Source organism: Rhinolophus sinicus, linkage group LG09, assembly GCF_036562045.2.
Source record: "Rhinolophus sinicus isolate RSC01 linkage group LG09, ASM3656204v1, whole genome shotgun sequence".
In the NCBI taxonomy this organism is placed as follows: Eukaryota; Metazoa; Chordata; class Mammalia; order Chiroptera; family Rhinolophidae; genus Rhinolophus; species Rhinolophus sinicus.
The window spans coordinates 82175015-82199782 of NC_133758.1; the positions used below are offsets into that span (position 1 = coordinate 82175015).

Sequence of the window (24768 nt, forward strand, 5' to 3'; positions counted from 1 at the left end):
GACCCATTTCAGATTTCTGACCTCCAGAACTTTAAGATAACATATTTGTGGTGTTTTAAGCCACTGAGTTTATGGTAATTTGTTATAGCAGCAATAGGAAACTAATATAGTAATCAAATGGGAATCTTTGTAGAATTTGGGTGGTGGTATATTGCAGTGAATTTGTTTTGCCTTATTCCTTAAAGAATCTTTTGGGAAAAAAATTGGAAAGCCCGGATTAATTGTTGATCTAAAGTCTTACCTAAAGTACTTCTGAGAATGATATTTCAATATTCTAGTCACACTAAGGCATGTAAGATTTTGTTCCAACTTTGCTGTACCAAAGGAAGGTTAACCATAGACATGAACTTGATCAATAAGTCTAGAAATAGGACTTATTCCCCTTCCTTTTGGAGCTGTTATTTAAAAAATTGTAATCAATTACCTACTTCATATATATTCCAGCTAAAGTCTGCTAACCAGGTAGTATTCACTAGTGATAAGGAAATAAATTATAAAATGATTGTACACAGCTATTTGATTCAATTCAGTTTTATAGATGAGAGAACTGAAGTGAGTTATACTGTTACATTGCCATCATTCATCCTCTATTGCCAGAGTGACTGAAGCTCAAAGCCCATCTATACCCAGAGATCCTTTTACCACCCAAATGCTATCTCTCTTTCTCATTATTACATTTCTAGGTCTGGCCTTGGGATTGGATTGCTTCTGGCCTTAGATAAACATCCATCCACTGAAGTATGGCAGATGAGAAGGTGCTAGCAGTGGACAGATAGTAGCCTCTCCCCCTTTTTCCATAACTAACAAATAGTCCAATTGCTACCAGAGCAACACAAAATGGAAAATGGTAATAGCAAACATGTATAGTCCTTACTGTATGTTAGACATGGTTGTAAACTTCTGTATGTAATTTGTTTAATCCTCACCATAATTTTTTTATGTAAATTATTATTGCAGATGAGATCCTGAGGCACAGAGAGTTTACTTAAGTTGCCCAAGGTCATACAGGGATAGGGATGGATGCCATCCTTTACTTTTGTTTAAAACTATGATGTTTTTTCTCAAACTTTTTATTTTGAAAAATTTCAAAGGTACAGAGAATTTGAATAGTACAATGACCATCCATATACTTACTCTCTCTAGATTCAACAATTATCAACATTTGCCACATTTACTTTATTTCTACTTTGTGTGTGTGTGTGTGTGTGTGTGTGTGTGTGTGTGTGTGATCATTTGAAAGTAGGCATGACACTTTAGCATCCTTTATGTAAAAAAAAAAAAGATCACTCCTATATAAGACTTATGAATCCTTTATTTTAATTCAGATGTTCAGGACTAAAACAAGACTTCACATTTAAGAGAAGCCACAAAAAAATGGACAGGACAGTTGAAATTGTGTGGGAGAGTAGTGAGATCAGATAGCTAATGGCTAGTTAAGTGCTCAGCACTTTGCCTATATTAAGTCCCTTAATTTTCAAGACAACCCTATGATGTAGGTAATCTTATCCTCATCTTCCAGATAACCTCAGAGAAAGGTAACCTGCTCAAGGCCACCCAACTAAGACCTACCAGAGCCCATTATAAACGTAGGCAGTTAAATATATATTTTAAAAAATTTAAAGGATGCTGATGTGTCATGATGCCTACTACTTTCAAATGATCACACACACATAAAGAGAGATAAGATGAATGTAGCCAATGTTGACAATTGTTGAATCTAAAAGGTAAGTTTGTGGGTGTTCATTGTATTATTCAAACTCTTGGCAACTTTGAAAATTTTCAAAATAAATTCTAGAGTTTGAGCTCTTTTCCCCTTTGTGCCTTGATAAATACTTCGTGGGGGAAAAAGTATTAAAGGATTTTTGCTAACAAACCTTATAGGCAAGTTACACTTAGTGGGAAATATTTACGTGGGTACCCAACTCAAAACTAATTTCAGTAGTTTTCCGTTGAACTTTTTTTTTTTTTTTTAAGGCCTATAACCCAAATGTAAAAGGAACTGAAGGTGCAACAGGAATGGGGGAGGTGGGAGAAAGGCGGGAGGTGGGCGCAGGATGTTGCTGCGGCTGGCGTCCCAGTGGATTCTGGGAATTGTAGTCTCATTAATACAGGGCATTCCCTTTTTAGGGCTTCGGGAGAACCTGACTAGGTTCCCAGAAGCCTCCGGTGCGCCTCGCTGGGAACGCACTTCCTGGGACGCTGAGAGGGAGACGCTGTAAGAGGCTCCTCAGTGTGGGCGAGTAAAATGCCTTGGATGTGAGAAACAGGTAGGTGTGGTAAAGAATGTTCCGATTTCTGGGTCTTTTACTTAAGTAGTTGAGAATTTTGTGTAAAATAGCGAACTCGAGGGGAATGAGGGACGTTGAAAAATGCTGACCACATTTGTGCACATGAAAATTGAATGAGGAAAGGTATTGGATACAGCTTTAGAAATTTATTTTGTACACAGGAGTATGGAAATGTCGAGGTGTGTCGCCGGAGCAGCGACGGGCTTGGGGCCGGGCTGGCCGGGTGTGCCCTGTGGAACTGCAAGTTGCTATTTTTGAATCACCAGCTGCTGGTGGTTGTATAATGATGGTCTGCTTGTGGTTCAAACCCACTCACTGTAGCAGCGATGGGCTTGTTTTGAGAGGGTGAACAGTCACTGTTGTGGTCTCTTTCCATTGGCTCTAACCAGGAGAACTCCCTCCTCCCCCCTTTTCTTTTCTTTCTGCCGCCTCTGGTGCTCTTAAGGACCGTCTCTGAGGGAGGGAGGGAGGAGAGGAGGGGGAGTGGGTTGCTCTCGAAGCTTGGTTTGCTTTCCTCTGAAGCTCTCGTTCTGTTACACGCTTTGGAAGGGGGCCGTCATCACGTTAGGGAAAGGCCAGACTCTGACCCCACTTAAAATAATTGCTCAGAGATCACAGGGTGTGTTTTTAATTGTAAAACGATTTCCTTAACTTTGGAATGAGGAATTAAGCTTGATACCAACCCAAGAACCATATTTAGAAAAGAAAAATAATCTGAAATCTCTTGTGCAGACTGTCCGACATTCTACATAGTGATGATAATAGGGCTAGTGATAAAAGCCTTAATCCAGGAAGTTCTCAGACGTTTACAAGTTTTCATTCTCATGCTACCTATTGAGATAAATAGTATTTAAAGAGGAAGTTGCTGATGCTTAAAAAGGATGTATGGAAACATTTGAATGGCAGGTTGAGCCACTGGTGGAACGCTAAACTCAAAGAAGCATTCTAGTTGCAAATTTTAGAATGTGCAAGTGCAGATAAACTTTGCCTAGTATTGTATCCTTTAAAAAGATATAAAAGAAACATAATGAGTTTCTTTTACTTCCAAGACAACTAACTGCACAGTGTTTCCTCCACCCTCTTTATTCTTTCACTATAGTCATGAAAAGGATCTAAAAAAATTCATTAAATATTGCTAATTAATTTCCAAGACAGAAAAGTGATTTTTATCCTTATTTCTCCTATCTTGCCAAATCATAAAATGAGAGTTAATTTTTCTTTTGTATGTTACGTATAATGTTTGAATTTAAGAATAAACTGCCTTTAAAAACACTTACTGCCCACTTCTTTTGGTGTAACATTTCATTGGTTTTAGATGATTGCTAATCCATGTGAATTCAAATTGAGTTTTAAAGAAGTATTGTATTAACTTGGGGCATTTTTCCTATTTCTTTAGGCACAGATCATTTCTTCTAAGTTGATTAAAGTTGTTTTAGAACTATTCAAGTACCTCAAAGAGTAAGTACATCCTTTGATTATGTTACATTTCTCTTCTTTTTGCTGCCAGATATCAGATGGTACGTTTTTCTCTTGTTGGACAAATGGAGTTACAGGACAGACCTCCCTGGGGAATGAGTGATGCCCTACAGTTTCTAAGAAAACCCAAATTATAGGTAGAAGGGACTGCTGTTGTTACTATCAAGAATTACTATAGCTGCTGTTACATATGTTCTTATGCAGCAATTCCTTGGAATTGTCCCTGAAAAAATGCATAGTAATGTGTCTGAATTCCTAAAGCCCTTAGTCACTATTCCTGTTCCAAACTTCTTTGAACTCTATTCAAAACCACAGAACAGATATCCTTTTGAAAATATTTTTTATTTGAAATTATATCTTTGGTAACCTTTCATTGTGTACCAAATTTTATCCATCTACTTCTGTGAAAGTCATTATGGAATGGATAGTCAAATAACAAATACGAAGCTGTTGTTGTGAAACAGAGTCCTTATTTGATTTGGTCAGTAACTGCTCCAAAGAGAATGCTCTGTTGTTATTGTTAAATGGCCATAATCATCTGTGGTTGTTTGCTGAGAGCTCAGAAGAAAAGCATGTTCCTAGCTAAGGAAAGTGTATAATCTTACTAATAATCATTAGAAACTTAAATTTCTGACCTTATTTGGTTTTACAAAGAGCTTTACTAGTCACGCTTTCGCAACTACCTTGGGGGACATTTTACAGATGAGTATTTGAGGTTCAGAGGACTTAGGTGTCTTGTCTAGTTTGTACATGGTAGGCTATGGCTGGCATTTGGGTCTTTGGTCTCTTGGGCTTCAATATCAAGCTGCCTCTCAAATGGAAATGACAAGCCCACACATCTGTATGTAGGACCCACCTCAAGGCTGTCGCCCAACTAGTGCTAATGAGTGCTCCTCAGACTTGTTAAAGTGTGTTCCTAGCCTTGCACATTTTTCACAGTACCTAATAAGGGGTTTTCATGTGACAAAAGTTGTTTGTTTTCCCCCATTGCTATCTTAAAGAAAATATAAATACAACTATAATAAATTATTTAGCTTTGATAAGCAAACAATTTGACATGTTAACTAGTGTTGATGAAGAGTTGTATATCCAATACGTAACATACTTATTAAGTTGAAAACACAAGAAACAACACAGTCATAATTGACCACAGAGGAAGTTAATCAATGTTGCCAAACTTAGATATTTCTAGAAGCATGATTTGTATGTGAATACCTGGGAATTGCTTCATTTTGTTGGGAAGTTTTTAGGGGAAGAAAATGAACTTTGTTTTAAAAAATGGGAGAGACTTTGCAAATAAAGAGGAAAGCAGGGGCACTGTCTCAAAGCAGCTTGGAGGCATCAGAACGCAGGATGTGAATGAATGGGACTGTTGTTAATAGAGCAGATTTATTACTTTTTGTATCCTGACCATACTCGTAGACCTTTCATTTGTTTGTTCATTCATTTAATAATAATTGAGTGCCTTCTATGCTCCAGTGTTGGACACAGTGAATAAAACAGAAGGCTCTCTGTCTTCCTGGAATTCAGAGTCTGGTGGGAAAGATAAATACTGAACAAGGAATTATGAGCACAATCGCTGCTACCAAAGGAAAAATACAGAGGTGCTTCCAGAACATATAACTAGGGGCAGAGGAAGATTACAAGGAGGGGAAGGGAGGGCCAGGTTTAGGGCCTGGAAACTAGAAACTGAAATAATGGATATGTGTTAGCTAAGCAAAGAATAGGATGGGATTAAGAAAGTTCTAGGAGGAAGACTAGCATGAGGAAAAGTGCTTAGCCAAATTAAAGAGAATATTTGAGACGTTAAAAGAAAAGTATAGCTATATAGACTGTAGTAGGTAAGGTGGGAGAGTGAGACATAAGGACTCACAATGGAAAATTTATCAGGAAACACATAGTGGGATTTGAACTTTAGAAACTTTATTCTGTGGGAAATAAGAAATCACTGAATGGTAAGAAATGTAGTGAAATGATTGGATTTGCATGTGAAAAAAATCCTGGATTCAATAGCATAGCACAAGAGTAGAGGCCTTTTTATCCTTTCAATCCGAACAGACCCTAACCTGAGAATCAGCATTAATCTTACAGTTTTAAATCACTAAACATACTCCTTCTCCCAACTATCCCTGTAAAATGTTACTTCATCCCTCTAGTGGGATGTAGATTTACCAAATCTTATGTGTACGGAGTTAAGAATGGCATAAAAGTAAAGCAGCCAAGGAAAGTTACAAAGAGCAAGGACAATTTCAGCACTAAGACAGAAATTTAGCTAAAGAATTGGGGTTAATTGGTATTCCCCTTCTGAAAAAATGCCGTGGTGTCCTTGTTGGCTCTGTTAAGTAGCACTTTTAGGCAGTCGCTGGAATCTGAGCTAAGACTACTTCATCTAAGGTAAGTTCAGGGGACTGATAGATTGCTTTGAAACAGAATAAATTTGAACACACACGACTGAAATAAATATTGACTCATCCCTGTTTATTAGTGTCATTTGATAATTCTATAGACTAAGAACTAAAGGAATTTATTCATAGTAAAGTCATCCTGATCTCATTCCATTTGCATTTTAGGACTCTGTGGTACAGGGCAATGTGATTGGAAAAGTCTGTGACATTGATATTCCCAGGTATCTGTCCCCTACCTCTGAAAGCAGGAAGGAATTATGATTGGATTAGGTAGGACTCTGCGTAGGTTATCTGAAGGAGTTCAGAAGCTTTGAAAGAAACAGTGAGATCCTTTTTCTTATGTCTTTACAACTTTGATCAAATCATCATTATCTTTCATTGCTCAGTCTTTCTCTAACCCTGGATGATACATATTTTTATAAACAGGTACCTTGTTGGTTCACTTTGCTTAATACCTAACAATAATTACTTGTTATGTAGTAATTATACAACTCATTCACTGTCAGCATTTTGAATTCTTAAAACACAGCATATTCTTTCCCCCAGTCTGACTGTTAACACACTGGGGCAAGGTCCAGATCTCAGTGGCCTCAGTGGCCCTCTAGGGCCGAACACAGTACTTTGCATGTGCTCGATACTCAGTAAATACCTGCTGAAGGAAGGACAGCTTAGTAATGGCGACTTCCTTGCCCAAGTCTACATTATCGATAGCCTACGTTTGTGAGTTACAGTAGCCCCAGAACAGGGCCCAGTACTCATTTATTTAAATATTCCTTGACTGACTTGTGTGCCTGGCAGTTTGTATAGCACACAGGCAAGACTTGTGTGCTATGCAAACTGGCTACAGTGTATGGGGGAGACAGGTAAATGAACAGAAACCAACAGGAAGCTGAATTTTGGCATATGACCTTATTTAGTAGCCTTTTCCAGTATAAATATCACCAAACCTCCACCAGTTTCCATTGCTGGACCACGGTGCTTGGTTGCTAAAATTAATCATGACAGTTTTTTACCCCCAGTTTGCACAAAAAAAATAAATTAGGACTGTAATTCCTTTGTTTTGTTTTCATCCATATTATTTTCTTAAGCTATTGCTCTTTTGTTAATATTGACAGAAGACAACATGATAAACCAGTGGTAAAATTAATGGAGAAACTTAGAACTAATTATGCTTGACTTGAGGACTTTAAAAAATGGTCACTTGTGCTTAAACTGATTTTATATTGCACATTTATATATGTATATGTATATAGGTATGTACACATACCTATATATTTTCTGCAAGTAAAATTATTCCTAGTTCATATGATTAGATTAAATATACAAATACATTGTTTTTTAAAAAGCATAGTGCCTTCCATTCAAACACATTTGATCAAGTCCTAACCCTGTTTCATAGCATTTTGGTCATGGTCTTCTTTCTGACCCCTGAACTCCTAGGAATGCTACTCCACCATCTCAGTAGATAATATTTGACTCTGCAAAGGATGATGGGTTCTCTAAACCTGTACTGTATCCAGAAATAAGAATATTCTCACCCTTGCCCCTTTGTCATGATCTGAGAGAAGTAAATGTGCCATCTTATTAAAGTAGTCTGTTCTGTTGCCTCATACGGGGCATAGTAGAAGGCAGAGAAAATATTTGAATGGTGTTTGGAGAGTGAGTTTCAAACTTTTGAAGAAATTAAAGCTGAATAAAATACTGGTTTTTATAGTTTGTCATATACAGAAAAAGAACACAGCCTTTTAACTTAGGTTGAGAGAAAGACCTGGCTACTTTTCTTCTTTTCCTTACAATAGCATTAATAGAAATAGGTTGTTGTTATTTTAGAAATCTTTGGCATTCATCTTATATGCGCAGTAATGGTATAATAACCAATAACCAATAATATAATAACCTGCAAAGCATGCAAGTCATCTTGAATCAGCCAGGAAGTAGCTGAGCAGAATAATTTCAGGGACCTTTGTTCTCGTCTTTTCATTTGACTACCTCATTGGAGAGGAATCCATATATGTTTTGTAATTTTCCAATATGCTTAGTGTATAAGAATGAAATGTGTGCTTTTTCTTATTTACCATTTATTCAACGAATGTTTTTTTGAGCTGCTCCAGTATGCCAAACACTGAACTGGCCAGAATACTAAGAAGTAGTTAACACTTGCATTGCACTTACAATGGGCCAGGTGTGTTTTAAGCACTTGACATTATATTAACTCATTGACCACTTAGAACAACCCTGTGAGGTAGACACTCTTATTTTTCCCATTTTACAGATGAGAAAAATGAGGCACAGAGAACTTCTGTAGCTGACCCAAAGTCGCTCCGCTAGTGAGTGAGGAAGTGGGGATTAGAACCCAAGCCGTCTGGCTCAGAGTCTGCCCTCAGCGCCCCCGCTGTCCTGTAGTGCTTCTTTCCCTACGCTTCTGTCTTTTATGAGCCGCCCTCACTTCTGCTTTGTGCTACTCTAGTTTTATATTTGCATGGGTATTTGAGGCTGAATTTGTGTTTGTCGTTGATAAGTGCTCTGACCCTGTGTGTTTGAGTGCCTGACACATGAAAATATTTAATATACATATGTTGAATGAGTGATTATTGACAACAAAGAGAATTTCAGATGTGATGTTAAGAGAATTTGAAATTCTTCTGGTTGTTCTTCTGATTTGCTGTGAAGAAAAATACTCACGTGTAAAGGCTTCAGTTGACCAGTCAGTGGTAACCAAGCGCATGTGTGTGCTCCTGTTCTCTGAGGTACCACACACCTGGGTTTATATATGTTCATATTGTACATGCGGAGGATACAAGGACAGAATTTCCTCTTCTCGTTGACATCATTCGTTGTGTTGTCAGTCAACACCCTTTCTACTCTGCTCTCCTATTGTCCCCTGATGATTTGTACTCTTGTGTGTCGCCCCCTAGTCTGACTGACGGTACTGCACCTGCCATGGGCTGTCGGGATGTCCACGCAGCCACCGTCCTCTCCTTCCTGTGTGGAATTGCCTCGGTAGCAGGCCTCTTTGCAGGGACTCTGCTTCCCAACTGGAGAAAATTACGGCTGATCACATTCAACAAAAATGAGAAGAACCTGACGGTTTACACGGGCCTGTGGGTGAAGTGTGCCCGATACGATGGGAGCAGTGACTGCCTGATGTATGACACCACTTGGTACTCGTCGGTTGACCAGCTTGACCTGCGGGTCCTGCAGTTTGCCCTGCCCCTCAGCATCCTGATCGCAATGGGCGCCCTGCTGCTCTGCCTGATTGGAATGTGCAACACGGCCTTCAGGTCCTCGGTGCCCAACATCAAACTGGCCAAGTGTCTGGTCAATAGCGCTGGCTGCCACCTGGTGGCCGGGCTGCTGTTTTTCCTGGCGGGGACTGTGAGCCTCTCCCCATCCATCTGGGTCTTCTTTTATAACGTCCATCTGAACAGGAAATTCGAGCCAGTCTTTACATTTGACTATGCAGTGTATGTCACCATTGCTAGTGCTGGGGGCCTGTTTATGACTTCCCTTCTACTGTTTATTTGGTATTGTGCGTGCAAAGCTTTGCCTTCCCCTTTCTGGCAACCACTGTACTCCCACCCGCCCAGTGTGCATACTTACTCGCAGCCCTATTCATCACGCTCCCGCCTCTCTGCCATCGAAATCGACATTCCAGTGGTTTCCCACACCACCTAATGGAGAAACCGTTGTTAAAGAAAACCTTTAGCCTCACGTTTCTCTTTACAAGGAGCTGTTTTGGACCAGTATACATTTTCCTTTATTTCTGACCAGTCGATGAAGCCAAATTTATATGTCCTGGTAGAATGAAGTGCTGCTAGTTTTTATGAAAAGTGCATTGTTTTAAATGGGAATCATTCTTTTTATCTTGCTACTTATGCTAGGAGGATTTTTAACCTCCACATTGATATCTGATCAGTTATTCAAGTGGAAAGGACCTGTGTCACAGTTGACGTGATTTACAGCAACATGGTAGTGTAAAAACAAATGAGAGAACAAATGAGAAGCTATTGTATATGATCTTTATGAATATTTCAGAATGTGTGTTGTCCTTTTTCTCTAATACGTTAAATCGGTAAAAAAAAAAAAAAATGGGGGCAATTTCAAGTATAAGAAATTTCTTTCAGGTAAGGGTAGTATCTTAACAGTAGTTGGTTTACCATCTTACGGCTGTGACTTTTCTTACTTCTCTCTCGGGGCTGATTGTATTGAATAGAGTTTGGTATTTTGAAGATTACTGTCTTTTGTGAGTTCCTTCTACCTCATGCCGGTGTTTAAAAATAAAATGCATTTTAAGTGATGTCAGACAATAAGCCTATCTATTAGTATGGAGAACATTTAACATAATTTTAAAAGTTGATGAGTCTATAAATTGTATTATTCACGTTAAAATGTGCCATGTGATGAAATGGTGCTTCCTTTGAGGCAGAAAAACCTTTCCCCGCCCAGATAACATCCACCAAGTGGTACTCATGCCTATGTATAATCTTAGTGACTGAGAGAAAAAAACAGGGGCCCAAGTGGTTTGTTCTCTTGTAGACAATGGTAGGGAACAAGTATCTGTTCTTCAGTGACACACATCAGAGATTCACTCTGGTGCCTGCCTTTTGGGTGATGGGTGAGGTAAGATGTGGCTTCACCATGACCACATTCACCCTTGATTCAGTTTCTGCCGCCATCACTGAGTATTTCCTTGAGCGTGTAACTCTGCCCAACACTTTAGCAGATGCTATAGAGGATAGATGAAAAGTATGAGACCTGGTTCCATCTGCTAAGAAATTTAAATTTAATAGAGAAGGTCAAACTGTTATCTAACAATTAGGGAACAGTCTGACTTCATGGGCAGCTGGTTTTAATTCCTTAGTCATTGATCCAGGAGTATATTTCAACCAGAGACATGGGTTTCTGGCAGACAGGCTTATTGTATAATGCCAGCAATATTCTGAAACCTAGAAATTCAATTCATTGGATCTTTTAGCGCACCTCCCTTTGCCTAGACATTCTTAATAGCACTACATCAGATTTGTTAGAATGGGCAACAGTGGTAGAGAAATTAGATTGTTCACTTTCACCTCTGAAAGTACAATGATGTATTGAAGAGGGAGGAGTATTTAAAATCTCTCTTCCAGTGGCCTAACATTTAGATGAAACCATGTTGACACTGAGATGAATGCTTAGAAATTCAGGGATACAGGGTCTTTACCCTTGTGAATGTGAGCTGCTTATTTAATTGGTGTAATTTGCTGCACATCAGTACTATGTTCATAATGATTTTGTTGTATTAACCACTACAGATTTCACCAACAGCTAGTTGCATGGTAACAGAGTTATTATGTCTCTTTGCATTTCTGAGTATGATTCTGGATTACTTCTGTGGATGTAAGTGGTACTTTTTTCCCCCTCCTAATTCTAACACTAGTTTATGTATATAGCAAATAAATCCAGGTGTATAATTTCTAAGTGACGTCAGAAGAAAGCATGCACGACTGGTTTTTTAGTTATATACAGCTCCTGACTTCCTTTAGTTCCATTCCTTTTAACTCTTCTCCGATTGGGCTGAGTCTTGATCATTCCATGGTGATGGCAGGTAGAATTTTGAGATTAATATTAATTTCCCCCTTTGCTAATTAATTTCATTCCCCTCTCTCACTAACTTTGTCCAGAAGTGTCAAGAATTCCACCATCCTCCTGTTCTTTGTATAAACATTGTTAAAAGTAGACTTAACCATTAATGTCAGTTTTCAGTCCATGGCATCATAAATATAAATGTAAAGCTTTTCCTACGAGAATCTTTTGGATTCTTTTCATAATCTGTAGCCTTAAATGAATATTTTATTATAGATTCGCTAGACAAAAGAAACAGCTGTTTTCCCTTATTGTCTTTAATATTTAGATTTGCTATCATTAGCTATTCTTGAAAACCATCAAAGGAAAGCAAGTATTTACAGTTTTTGGTGTTTTTTTTTGTAACTTTTGAGCATTCATCAGGCTATCATTGAGATAGGGGATCTTCTTTTGTTCTTACAAGCTATTAATGTTAATGGCCTTTTATAGAAGCCAGTTTGAAAAACAACTTTAAATGTGGTATGATGTACCAGATTGGGTTTATCCAGGTATGGGAGAAAAGAACCCTAAGTTTATTTTACATGTAAATATACACTGTAACAGATGATATGTTTGTTGTAAGCTAACCTCGATAAAACTGCACTGTACTTCTTGATGTTATTAAAAGATGTATTTTTACAAGTTTCTGTTTCTGTCCTCAATTTCCTCAATGCTTTAAGGTGAAATATTTTGAGAAATGTTTCTCAAATATACGTAAATTGAAGAAGACACAGCCCCATTTAAAGCTCCATGGAATAGCAACTGGAAAGGAATGGAAGACTGAATTTATTATTTCAGAAACAGCAAGACCCTTTATCTGTTTCTAAGAGTGGTCCTAGGAGTTTACTGGGCTGTTTTAACATTCCACGAAAAAGCACTAAATGGAGTCTATGTGCCAGATTTGCCTTATCAATGAAGTTTTCTAATGCTCTCTGATTTTGGAGATTGGGAGTTATCAAGTGGTTAAGTAGGAGGAATTTCCTTACTCTGAAGAACTTGAGATTTCCATGAGAAGTGGTCCGACAGGTAAGTCACCTTAAAATGTCTGAAACCAGGGATGCACTTTCCGTTTTTTGGATTATAGCCTCCTGGGGATAGTTCTCTCATGAACACACGGTACCTTACATGGCAGAGTCATACGTTGCACTGGAAATCTAAGCTGCTTCACGCTGGGCATCCACGGCTGATGATGCTAACACACCACAATCCAGAGTCAGCCTCGCAGTTGGGCAGGCTCACTGAGGGTGACTAAATGCTAGAGAATTCCTTCATACTAATCAAATTGACAAGAGACTGATTTACCAGCCAGAAATGAGAAATACAGATAACTTGTGACTGCTATCCAAGACCAGTTTTTAAAAATATACCCTACACATTTCCTTGGAGGAAAAACTGATTCCAGCCCTGGGAAAGGAAAGAACAAGATGAGCCCGGCACATGTTCTTCCAGAAAGTAAGGAAATGCTCAAAGAATGACGGAGACTTACTAAGTTACGTAGTATGTGCCAGCTTGAAGAGGTTCCCACTGGCCAAATCTGGGAAACCTGAGCATCAAAATAAAGAATCAGTTGGTTATAACCCATGGAAGAAAGCAAAAATCCATGTGTTCATACTGATATAAATAAGTGGGGAAGAAAGAAAAGCTGTTTATTACAATAAAATACCAAGTAATAGGGGAAAAACATGGAGTTAGGTTAGGAAGACATCAGTAAACTTAAAACTAGTTGGTGAAAGTTTGATGAAAAACAGGATACTTATGTAATCACAAAATACTCCACAAATTAATAATTTCAGTGGGAAAAATAGTGACTTTACGAGTATAGTGGATAAACTTGGCAGACACAGCCTTAACTGAGTAATCAAGTTTATCACCAATAATAAGAGAAACCAACATCATGCAACTCCTGTTATGCGATGAGAAGGCCACACCGTTGCTTTTGTGGTATTTCCATTTAAAATACATAACTTGAGACTAATCTTGAGGAAATGCGCAGCTTGTCAGTTTCATTTTTTGCTTTATGCTTCTTTCTCCTGATCTGAGACCTCTTCATTTTTATAGAAAAGCATAGAAACTTACAGCCGAAGTTCTCTCCAAAGTATAAAATAACTTTTAGGAGGGATTTTGAAGAGCTTTTGTCAGGCCTTCTGTCCTGAAAAACTAAAAAGGAAAGGTTCCTATGGAAGAGATGTAAATCAAAGTCACAAGACCACAGAACTCGATGGACTCTTAATTAGCTGTCCCATTTCCATTGATTAGCAATATCTTCAATCCTAAAGCATACTTACAGGTTAGTCTAAAGACTGTCTCTTCCCTCACTCCCTGTCCCCACATTGGAGGAAGCTTTCTAGAAGGTCACTCTCCCTGTGCTTGCTCACCACCCTCCAGCCCAGGAAGGTTCTGTGTCAGTGCCATGAAACACCAGAGCCCTTTCGTCCTCACTGCAGGACTGTGGAACTCGGGGAGAAAAAGCACAGCTATATCCCGCCTGGTATTCATACCCAAATCTGCTATTAACGGGGATTTGGGCTAGTTTGTTGTATTTATTTTGTTTGGAAATATGCCAACATTCCAGACTGTTTCTATAAAAGAAATTCTGCAAATGTTGAGGAAGAAAGTAAGATGGTGGATGAGGAAAGAAGAGAAAATTTTCTGTATTTTTGTATGAAAAACCCAGTGTGACTAGGTCCTGTTAGCAGGAGGCTAGTAATCATGATTTTGAGTGGTTCTTGTTCACTAAAATCCTCTGTAGAAAGACAATATATATTCCAGTCTCCAGGGTTTTGCTTTATAGAAAAAGGTAGCAGCTTCTCATTAAGAAAAGTCATTATTGATACTTTAAAAAACATTTTTATTAAAAAATATAGCTAACATGCAATATTGTATCAGTTTCAGGTGTACACTATGCCATGTTTCCCCGAAAATAAGACCTAGCTGGACAATCAGCTCTAATGTGTCTTTTGGAGTAAAGATTAATGTAAGACCCAGTATTATATAAGACCGGGTCTTATAATTCTAAGAGAGGATGGAGGAGGATTTATCTGCCTTTCCGGGCCTTTATTTTCTTCAGCTAGAACTCCAGCTCCTTGCCCTCTTGCACACAGCCATCTGCTCGGCCACACTGGCCTGGTCTTGAAGCGATGCATGCAAGAAGCGTGCCCTGCTGGAACTGCTCCTCTGGAAGACTGCTGATTTGGGCGTTCTTTTCCCTTTCATCACATTTCTTCTGAATTTTCTTTGATCGTTTTTTGTTTAAAATCTCTTCCTTCTCAGGAGTCGGCTTGGCCCCCATCGTGCGGCCCAGGGGCAATGCTTAGTGGGACTCATACCACTGTCTGTCCTGTGTGCTGTCAGCGAGCACGAGGCAGTTCTTCACTAGGGTCTTGGTGCGGACCAGTCCCTTGTTGGATGCATTGTAGACAACATCAGTAGTCCTTGTGTTGCATGTACAACACTCGGAGCCCTTGGAGAAGTTCCCCACGTCCAGCCTCAATGCGGGTACTTCTTGTGGCCTCCACGCACACGGACTGTGTGTATGCGGCAGGGTCCAGTCTTAGTGTTGGCAGCTGGGCGTCCCAGCTCCTATTTTCGCTTCTTGTGGTAGGGCTTTCTCTTGCCGCTTGTCTTGCGGCACTTGTGCCACTTGTCCCGAGATGCTCATGGCTCAGCGTCGATTGGAAAGAGACCCTATGACAACTTTGTAACAACCAATTTGTGCTTCTTAATCCCTTCCCCTTTTCACCCACCCCCTTCATCCCTTCTCCCATCTGGCAACCATCAAAATGTCTCTGTGTCTATGAGTTTCTGTTTTGTTTATTTTATTCTTTAGATTCCACATATAAGCCAACTCACTCCGCACAATACCCTCCAGGTCCATCCATGCCACAGGTGGCAAGAACCGATTCGCTTCTATGGTTGAGCAATATTCCATTGTATATATGTACCACCTCCTCTTTATCCATTCTATCAACGGACACCCAGGCTGCCTCCACATCTTGGCTGTTGTAAATAATGCTGCAATGAACATACGGATGCACACGACCCCTTGAATTAGCGTTTGGGTTTTTTTTTTTTTTATAAATACCCAGAAGTGGGATTACTGGGTCCTTCTTTGTCTCGTTTTATAGACTTTCTATTAAAGTCTGTTTTGTCTGGTGTAAGTATTGCTACCCCAGCTTTTTTTGTTGTTTCCATTTTCATAAAATATCTTTTCCCATTCATTTACTTTCAGTCTATGTGACTTTCAATCTGAAGACTCTTGTAGACAGCATATGAAAGGGTTTTGTTTTCTTATCCATTCAGTTAACCTATGTTTCTGATTGGAGCATTTATTCCATTTACATTGAAAATAATTGTTGGTAGATTTGTAGTTATTGCCATTTTATTTATTTTTCTGTGTCAAAAAATTCCTCTAACATTCCTTGTAGTACTGGTTTGTAGTAGCATTTTCTTGTCTGGGACGCTCTTTATCTGTCCTTTGATTTTGAATGATAGCTTTGCTGGGTAGAGTTATCTTGATTGTAGGGCCTTGTTTTTCATCACTTTGAACATTTCCTGCCAATCCATCTGGCCTGCAACATTTCTGTTGAGAAATCATCTGACAGTCTTATGGGAGCTCCCTTGAAGATAATTACCTGCTTTTCTCTTGCTGCTTTTAGGATTCTCTCTCTTTGTCTTTAACCTTTGGCATTTTAATTATGATGTGTCTTGGTGTGGGCCTGTTTGTGTTCATCTTGTTTGGGATGCTCTGCGCTTCCTGAGCTTGTATGGCTTATATCCTTTGCCAGGTTAGGAAAGTTTTCAGTTATTATTTCCTCAAATTGGTTCTCTTATCCCTTGCTTTCTCTCTTCTCCCGGTACCCCTATGATGCAAATGTTGTTACGTTGACGTTGTTGCAGAGGTCTCAAACTAGCCTCACTTTTTTGGATTCTTTTTTCTTTTTGCTGTTCCAATTGGGTGTTTTCTTTTACCTTGTGTTCCAAATTGCTGATTGAATCCTGTGCCTCATCCAGTCTGCTGGTGATTCCTTCTAGTGCATTCTTCATTTCAGTTATTTTTCACTTCTGACTGGTTGTTTTTTATGTCCTTTTTAATGCTTACTATCTCTTTGTTGAAATTCTCACTAAGTTCCTTGAACATCCTTATAACCATTGTTTTGAACTCTATATTTGGTAGGTTGCTTGTCTCCATTTCATCGAGTTCTTTTTCTGGAGTTTTCTCCCGTTCTTTCATTTGAGACGTATTTCTTTGTTTCCTCATTTTGACTGCCTCTTTGTGTTGGTTTCTTTGTATTAGGTAGATCTGCTATGTCTCCCAGTTTTGGCCAGGTGGCTTTATGGAGTAGATGTCCTGCGGGGCCCAGTGACACAGTCTTCCTGGTCATCTGAGCCAAGTGTTTTAGAAGTGTCCCTTGTGTGGGTTGTCTGTGCCCTCCTGTTATAGTTGAGTCGTAATTGCTTTTGGCACATCAGTGGTTGGGATTCACCCTCAAGCCAACTGGCTGTGGGGTTTGGCCACATCCACAGCTTACGGGCTGCTGTGTGGTGGGGGTATTACCACATAGAGCAGGGTTTGCCCCAGTGGGCACTGGAGCTTGTTGAGACTGCGCTTTGGGTGTGCCACTTGTAGGACTAATTGGGTTTTGCTGTGCTGTGTTCTGAAGCCAATCTCCAAGTATGTTGGTTCTGGGGCCTCTTGGGAGGGTCTCTGATGCAGGCCCAGATCAGCCCCTGTCTGTGATAAGCTGGGACTACATGGTAGGACGTACAAAGCAATCGGTTGGTAGCTGCCTTTGCTGTACCTGTAGGCATGTGTGAGAGGCCACTCTGCAAACCAAGGATGACGGCCAACAGTACCAGGCCTGAGGTAGCTCTGCAAAAAACCAGGACACTCGGAGGCCTACTGCCACCTGCCACTTCCATAAGGTTCAGCTTCCCATAAAACCTTGTGAGGTATGGTGCTGGGTATGTGTTGTCACGCAGCAGCCTATCCGTCTGTCCCCTCATACCTGCCCCTAAAGAAAGGAGAGTCTGTGAGACGGAACCTTTCAGGGACTTTGCTTCACCTTTGTGCTTACACCTTATGTCTCCCTGTTTGGCCCCGAAGGATGGCTGGTTAACCAATGACGAGTAAGATTCCCCACACGGGGGACAACTCAAGCCAGGCACAGTCGAGTGGGGCCCAGCAGGAGAACCCACGGGGTTGATAGAGGTGGGCATAGACCCCCACTGTCCCCCGGTTAAGAAGAGTTTATGTCTCTGTGGCTGCATTCCTTTCCACAACCTGCTTGGGAAGAGATTCAATGGTGTAATAACATCAGTTCTCCATCTATCCATTTCAGTAGGTTTAAGCATAAAGGTTCAGCTGTTTGCAGGAGGTACACCCTGGAATTGATGGTGCAGCTGCTTGCAGGCAGGGGTAATTAGTTCAAATCAGTTTAATATAATGTGTGAACTTCACAGACCTTGGAGAAAACAATGTTGCTTTCTTGTGTAGCATCAATAAAAGCCACAGGCCGGCCCCATTCAGGGCTCTTAGTCCTTTGAGGCTGTGAGACCCTTGGCCCCTGTTTCATAACTTTCTTGATTTCTGTTTCTTACTTTCTTAACTCTTTGCCGCCCCTTCTCGTTCACTTACTGCCTGTGTTGCGCTGGACGCGACAGGTATGGCAAGGTCTCAGTGAGTCACCAGGGTGGAGTGAGCAGAGCTCACCAGACCAATTCAGATTCAGATTTGGTCGTGAGCATGGAGGAGGGCTTAACACAAGAAAGATGGCACCCGCTTGCTGTCTGCACAAGGCCAAGATCCCACACAGGGAAAATGGTGACTGTACCTCGAGTCCTTGCCCCAAGGTTATACAACTCAGTCTTTCCCTGTATGTCTCCTCCCCCTTCTGAGTTACCATCCCTCTCCTGGAGCCTGAGTGAGCGCCTGTTAGCGAGTGAATCTGTGCGTAGGCCCTTTAAGGGGACATCTGGGTTTCCCACATCCTTCTGTCCTGAATGGAGGGTCAGAATCCCCACTGTTTTTCACAGGCAAATGTTGTGGGGGCTCCTTTTCCCAGCACCAGTACTCTGGCTAGGGAGCCTGGTGTGGGGCTGGGGTCCCTCGCTCCTCTATGGGTAACCTCTGTGGCCAAGATAACTTTCCTGATTTTCAGCCACCACATGTGGGTGAGGGACTAGTCCATTTCATGTCTCCGCCCCTCCTACCAGTCTCAACATGGCTTCTTCTTAATAACCTTAGTTATAGAACTTCTGTTCAGCTAGACTTCAGATGGTTCTCCGGGTTGATTGTTTATAATTTAGTTGTAATTTTCATGTGTTCAGGGGATGAGGCAAGCCAGCGTTTATCTGCTTCGCCAGCTTGGATCTCTCCCCTATTGATACTTTAACTGCATGATATCTAGTGGCCTCATTCCAAGAGTCACACTCATCAATTTGAAAGGATACTTCTAGTAAATAAATCAAGATAACTCACTTGTAATTTTAAATAATTTGCCTCTACCTCCATATCCCTTTCCTTGCCTTTGCTCTCAGGCTAATCCTGTGGTCTAGAAGGTCCAGGGATTTTAGCACCAGGAAACTGCTGCAGATAGTGGGGACCCCCACCCAGGTCATGGAAACCCCCTTCTGAGGTGAGCAGGTGCCTAGGAAGCCCATCTTCCCCCCTTGCTGGACATGTGAGCGAGGGTTTTGGCATAGCTGGTCCCTTGCGTTCCTGACCTGCTAATCTGCTTCTGGCTGCTTCTGCTTTCAGAGCTCTAAGGTTGTGGTGGATGCTGGAGCCAGGTGGTACTGACTAATTATGCACATGTCTTCCCAACTCCTGTCCAGTGACATTAGTAGCTTGACATTGGCTGTGGTGGAAGTATTTATGCCATAGAAATTGACAAATGCTACAGGTTAGGATTTTGGATGTTCTCTCTCTCTCTCTCTCTCTCTCTCTCTCTCTCTCTTGCTCTCTCTCGCTCTCTCTCCATTTTTGATTGTTGTTTTTTAAACATTTAGCAGTATACACCATCGCTTAGGCAAGATTAATTTGCTAAAGATTCTGATTAGTTGATAAGAGGAAGTTAGGAATCATAATGAGTGCTGAGAGCTATAAAACTTTCTCTGTCATAAAGGGACTCTATCTCCAGGATTGCTCTATCTCCCCTTTTACCACCAATCCACCCTGTACACAGGCAACAGAATGAACATAACAAAATTCAAATATAACCTATTCTCTCCCCTACTTAACATAATTCAGCAACGACCTCTCAGAACAGAGACTAAGATTTTTAAGTTCGAATGGAAGGTCTTGTGCAGTAGTACACACAGGGGTACATCAAATATTATAGAGCCAGGGACAGCTAACTGCCTGGCATAGTATAGCAACACAAGAATTATCTAGAAGGAGGTGTTTCTCACTCCCCATAGCTGATAAGACTTTTAGCAATTATTGCCACTAACAATATCTCACAAATCAATGTGTAACAAGGAATGCAAGTTTGATAATAAGAGGGAATATCCCTTTTCAGGGACCATTAGATTGGTCATATTCCTCATTCAAGGAATTTCTATTTCCTTTATGATGGAAAGAGTGGTGTGATAAATGTGATAACCTTTACAATGGCCCCCAGAGATCCTTGCCTCCTGGTATTCATACCCTTGTGTGCTTCCATCCCACACTGAGCAGGGCTGACCTGTGTTAACAAGAAAATTTTGCAGAAATGACAGAGTGTGACTTCTGAGTTTCTAGGTCATAAAATATGTTGTAGCTTGCGCCTTTCTGTCTTGGATCACTTGCTCTGGGGGAAGCCAGCTGCCATGTTGTGAGGACATTTACAGCCCCATGGTTAATATAGGAGGAATTGAGGCCTTCTGCCAACAGCGAGTACCAGGGTGCCCTCCATAGAAGTGAGCCATGTTGGAAGAAGAGTTCCTCAATCCTGGTCACGCCTTCAGATGACTGCAGCCCTGGTTAACATCCTGACTGCAGTCTGGTTGAGAGACCACAAGCCAGAATCACCCAGCCAAGCTGCCCCCAACTTCCTGACCCACACAAACTATGAAATAATGCTTATTGTTGTTTTAAGATGCTAAGTTTTGGGGTGATTTGTTACACAGCAATAGATGGCTAATACAAAGAGCTAAAGCAAATTTAGGGGGCCAATCTTGAGGAACATTTGTTTTTATGCTATGAAGAGGTGTTGGGAGCTTTCTTGCTCCATATGAGAAAAAAATCTCTCTCATGATCCCTGATTCCCTTGGAAAGTGCTGAATATTTATTGCCAAAATGTGATAAAACAGCCTAATCTGAAGCATGCATGTTGGTGGGAGGTGAGAAAGATCCGAGCTTAGATTGGGAGCACAGTTCTTTCTAATTTTGGTTAGGTTGTGAGTGACTGCTGATGTTACCAGAGAAATAAACTGAAGAATAAATATACATGGAGTTTGGAATAGAAGTTAAATATACTTACAGTCAAATGAATCTGATATACATAATGGTTATGTTTTTACATGGTTACCAGGAACAATTAAAATACCTATAAAATACATCATCTGTTTTTATCATAAACATCCAATTATTTCTAGGGTCAGCCCTTCAGAAAGAAAATAAAACTGATCGTTTCCCAGCCAGCAGAGGAAATAGCTGACTCTGAGATCCAGTAGGCAGTTGACTTGACAGACAGTACTTCCCTCTAGCGAAACAAAGGTTTGGGACAGGGAGGCTGAATTGTATTGACATTTCACTATAGTGAATGCAATCTGATTCTTTTGCTAACACTAGGCCTGAAAAGGGGCAGGACTAGGTGCTTCAGGGCTCCCAGAGGATACAGGTCTAAGGAGACTGAGCTCCTTGGTTGGGGAAGAAAGGAGATTCATAGAAGAAAATGTGACCCAAGTGGAAAATGGCATGGGAATGGAAAGCATCAAACGCCAACTTTTCCTACTCATTTTAGGCTGCTTCTCTCTCTACCCAGCCTGTACAACTTGTCAGACAAATAAGCTGGTGAAAGCCGTAAGTGCTAAAGTGAAGGAGAGACCAGAGAATTTTCCCAGGTAGAACCTCAGTGCCCGTGGAATTAAGCTCACTGTCACAGGGAACAGAGCAGGAATTAAGGAAACCCTAACACTTCATGTTAAAACAAGTATCTGTAACTGCTCAAGTCAAGTGAAATTCTGTGTCCTTAGAAATGATACCGTGAAAGAAGGATGGACACAAATTCAGTTTATTCAGAGAACAAAACTATGTGGTAAAGAAGTTAAGGAATCAAACTTTTAAGATGTCCAATGAGAAAAAAATTGCAAAGAAAAAAATCATTTATGTTTTACTTAAAAATCCTGCTATTGTCAGTCACACATCAACAGACTGGCAGCCTGCTTTTCTGTGTTTATATGTTTGTTTCTACGGATGCCTCTGAATTCTTTGTTAGAAACGAAGTAGTCAGACTGCTGAGAGAATTAGCAGTGCTTCCACAGTGGCGTAGACTTGAATCATACAGGGACAGATAGGAAGCACACTTTTCCTTCCCCAGCTCTCACTGGACCTGGGCTTTCTGAAGGCCAGGAGCGGCTTCATGGGCGTGAGACCTGTGCTCAGAGTGGCCTGCCTTGGTTAATATTCTGTAGTCACTGTCTTGATATTCTTAATTTTTGAACAAGGGACCCTGCTTTATCATTTGGTGCTGGACCCCACAAATTAATGTAGCTGGTGCTGCATGAGGGCACTCAAGGGAAGGCGATACACCAGCTTTGGAGGCAAGCAGCCTTGTGATTTTATCCAAACTGCCTCTTCCTTGCTATGCAGTGGAAAACCTACTTACCTCATTATTCACATTCTGAACCTCAGATTTCCATCTGCAAAAAGGAGACTGCCATCTACCCTCTAGGGTTATTACTGTAAGAATTAGACGATTTGGAGAAGGAATGCAGATAAAGCACCTAGCACAGCATGCCTGGTTCCACTGTGATTATTATTCATAAAAGCCAACTCCATATTAGATCCCAAATGAGTGCTGGTCATAAAAATAAGTACTTTTATGAAAACAAATCTCTATTTTTGCTTTACATTTTACAGATAGGTGTTGCCACGCAGCAGCCTACCCGTCTGTCTCCTTGTACCTGCCCCTAAAGAAAGGAGAGTCTGAGACGGAGAGTCTGTGTTGCCTTGTTTGACCTCAGCTGGGAATCACAGAAGTCAAACCATTCAATTTTTTTGCTGTTCTGCATATGTACACAAGTGACCACGAAAGTCCTTGAAGATTAATTTGGGGATAACAAATAAAATTTTAGTGTAGGTGAATTTACAAATATGGAATCCACCAATAATAATCAATTATATATGGAAGTTGAGAGGGAATGATTTCATTACCTTAGTGGACTTGAAAACAAATCCAGAATGTTAGTTAAGAGATGAGTACAGATGTGAGATCCGGCCATCTCCCTCATCGTCTTTTTAGTAGGACATAGCAGAGAGTTCACTGGATGTGGAGTGGGAGAACTTAGGTAGTTCTGGGTCTTGTCTTATCAGCTGGGCAACTTTGGGTAGGCATCTAAAATTCCCCATTCCTGTTTCTCAGTTTCTATATATGTACATTGAGACCAATAACATCTGCTTTATTTCTTTCAGAGAGTAGTGTTGAGGGTGCAATGCATTTTTCTTTAAGTTCTGCTTACTGTTACCTAATGTTGGGGCAGAGAAAGAAGAAAGTGAAGCGGGTGTCATATTGTGTATCTTTCTTTGTAGGTGGTTTGTCTACCCAGAAAAAAACAAAAGCCAACTCCATGTAAATGTTTGGATTTGGATAAGTATGTTTTCATTCAAAATGCATTATGAATCCAAAGGAACAAAGCATTTTCTAGGTAAACTGGCCTTCCTAAATAAGAAAGTACTTGAACGAATAGTTTTAAGACCTACCCCCCACACATACCTCTACTAGGGTTTTGGGGGGAAATATGGGAATAAGAAATAATATTTAAGTTCTGAAGTAACAACCTTGGGAGAGGGGACCAGTGAAAAGTTGGCTCCACTATAGTGTACAGGAGTTGGGGTTGGTGGAGGAAACACCACAAAAGGACCCAGCTCTGGTGATGGTTGCACAACATTAGAAATATGTTCAAGAAAAGGTCCAACATAGCAGAATAAGTAAATATTATGCCTGCCTCCTCCTATGATCACATTAAAATTACAACTAAATTATAGAACAATCAACTTCGAGAATCATCTGAAGACTAGCTGATCAGAATCCCTATAACTAAGGATATAAAAAAGAGGCCATGTTGAGACTGGTAGGGGGGTCAGAGATGCACAACGGGCTGACCCCAAACCCACATGTAGTAGTAGAGCAATGGATGGGACATCTCGGCAGTGTGTATCCCCCCCCGAAGAGTGAGAGACCCCAGCCCCAAACCATACTCCCCTGCCCAGGGATCCTGTCCTGGGAAGAGGAGTTTCCCCAACATCTGGTGGTGAAAATCAGCAAGGATTCTGTTTGTCCTGGTAAGAAGGAAGATGGCTAGAAATCCAGAGCTCTTAAAGGTTCTGCACACAGACTCATTTACTGGCAAGAACTCACCCTGGCTTCGGGCAGAGGGGCTACAACTCGAGAGGCACCAGAGATATACAAGGAAAAACTGAGTTGTGTGGCTTCAGGGCAAGGACTAGAGAGACAGCTGCCATTATCCCTGTATGGAGCCTGCCTCACGTGTAGCCTATAGGCAGGCACCATCTTTCCTGTGTCGAACCCTCTCCCACAGGGCCAAATCTGAGACTGCATTGGTCTGGTGAAGTCTGTGCGTACCCCACCTTGATGACTCCCTGGGACCCTGTCCCATCCAGCTAGTGTGGCATCACATAGGGCACTCTTGGCTCCAGGGCAACTAGCCCCACCCTGCAAGCTCTGGGAGGCTTCTACAGCAACAGACACGCCATGGTAGTCTGGAAAACTTTCTATGGTGGGTGGTCAGATCCAGCTAGCTCTGCAGCCTTCCTCGGGCAGCTCGCAGGGATCTGC

The 24768-nt window shown here is 40.9% G+C and overlaps 1 protein-coding gene and 1 pseudogene across 2 annotated transcripts; one reads left to right on the plus strand and one right to left on the minus strand.

Annotated features, from left to right (window-relative positions):
• Positions 1–2129: 2129 nt before the first annotated feature.
• CLDN12 (claudin 12) lies at positions 2130–12412 on the plus strand. 2 transcript variants are annotated; one of them, XM_019716515.2, is made up of 4 exons: positions 2130–2267; positions 3685–3746; positions 8442–8496; positions 9085–12412. In XM_019716515.2, exon 4 carries the CDS (start codon positions 9110–9112, stop codon positions 9842–9844), a length of 735 nt encoding a protein of 244 aa, XP_019572074.1. In that variant the 5' UTR covers positions 2130–2267; positions 3685–3746; positions 8442–8496; positions 9085–9109; the 3' UTR covers positions 9845–12412. The 2 variants fall into 2 exon arrangements, with proteins under 2 accessions (XP_019572074.1, XP_019572066.1); XM_019716507.2 differs by lacking the exon at positions 8442–8496.
• Positions 12413–14804: 2392 nt separating this feature from the next.
• Positions 14805–24483, minus strand: LOC109437108 (small ribosomal subunit protein eS8; annotated as a pseudogene).
• Between the last annotated feature and the right edge of the window lie 285 nt (positions 24484–24768).

Coding starts and splice junctions, on each gene's coding strand:
- CLDN12 (XM_019716515.2), top strand. CDS start 9,110: ATGGGCTGTCGGGATGTCCACGCAGCCACCGTCCTCTCCTTCCTGTGT.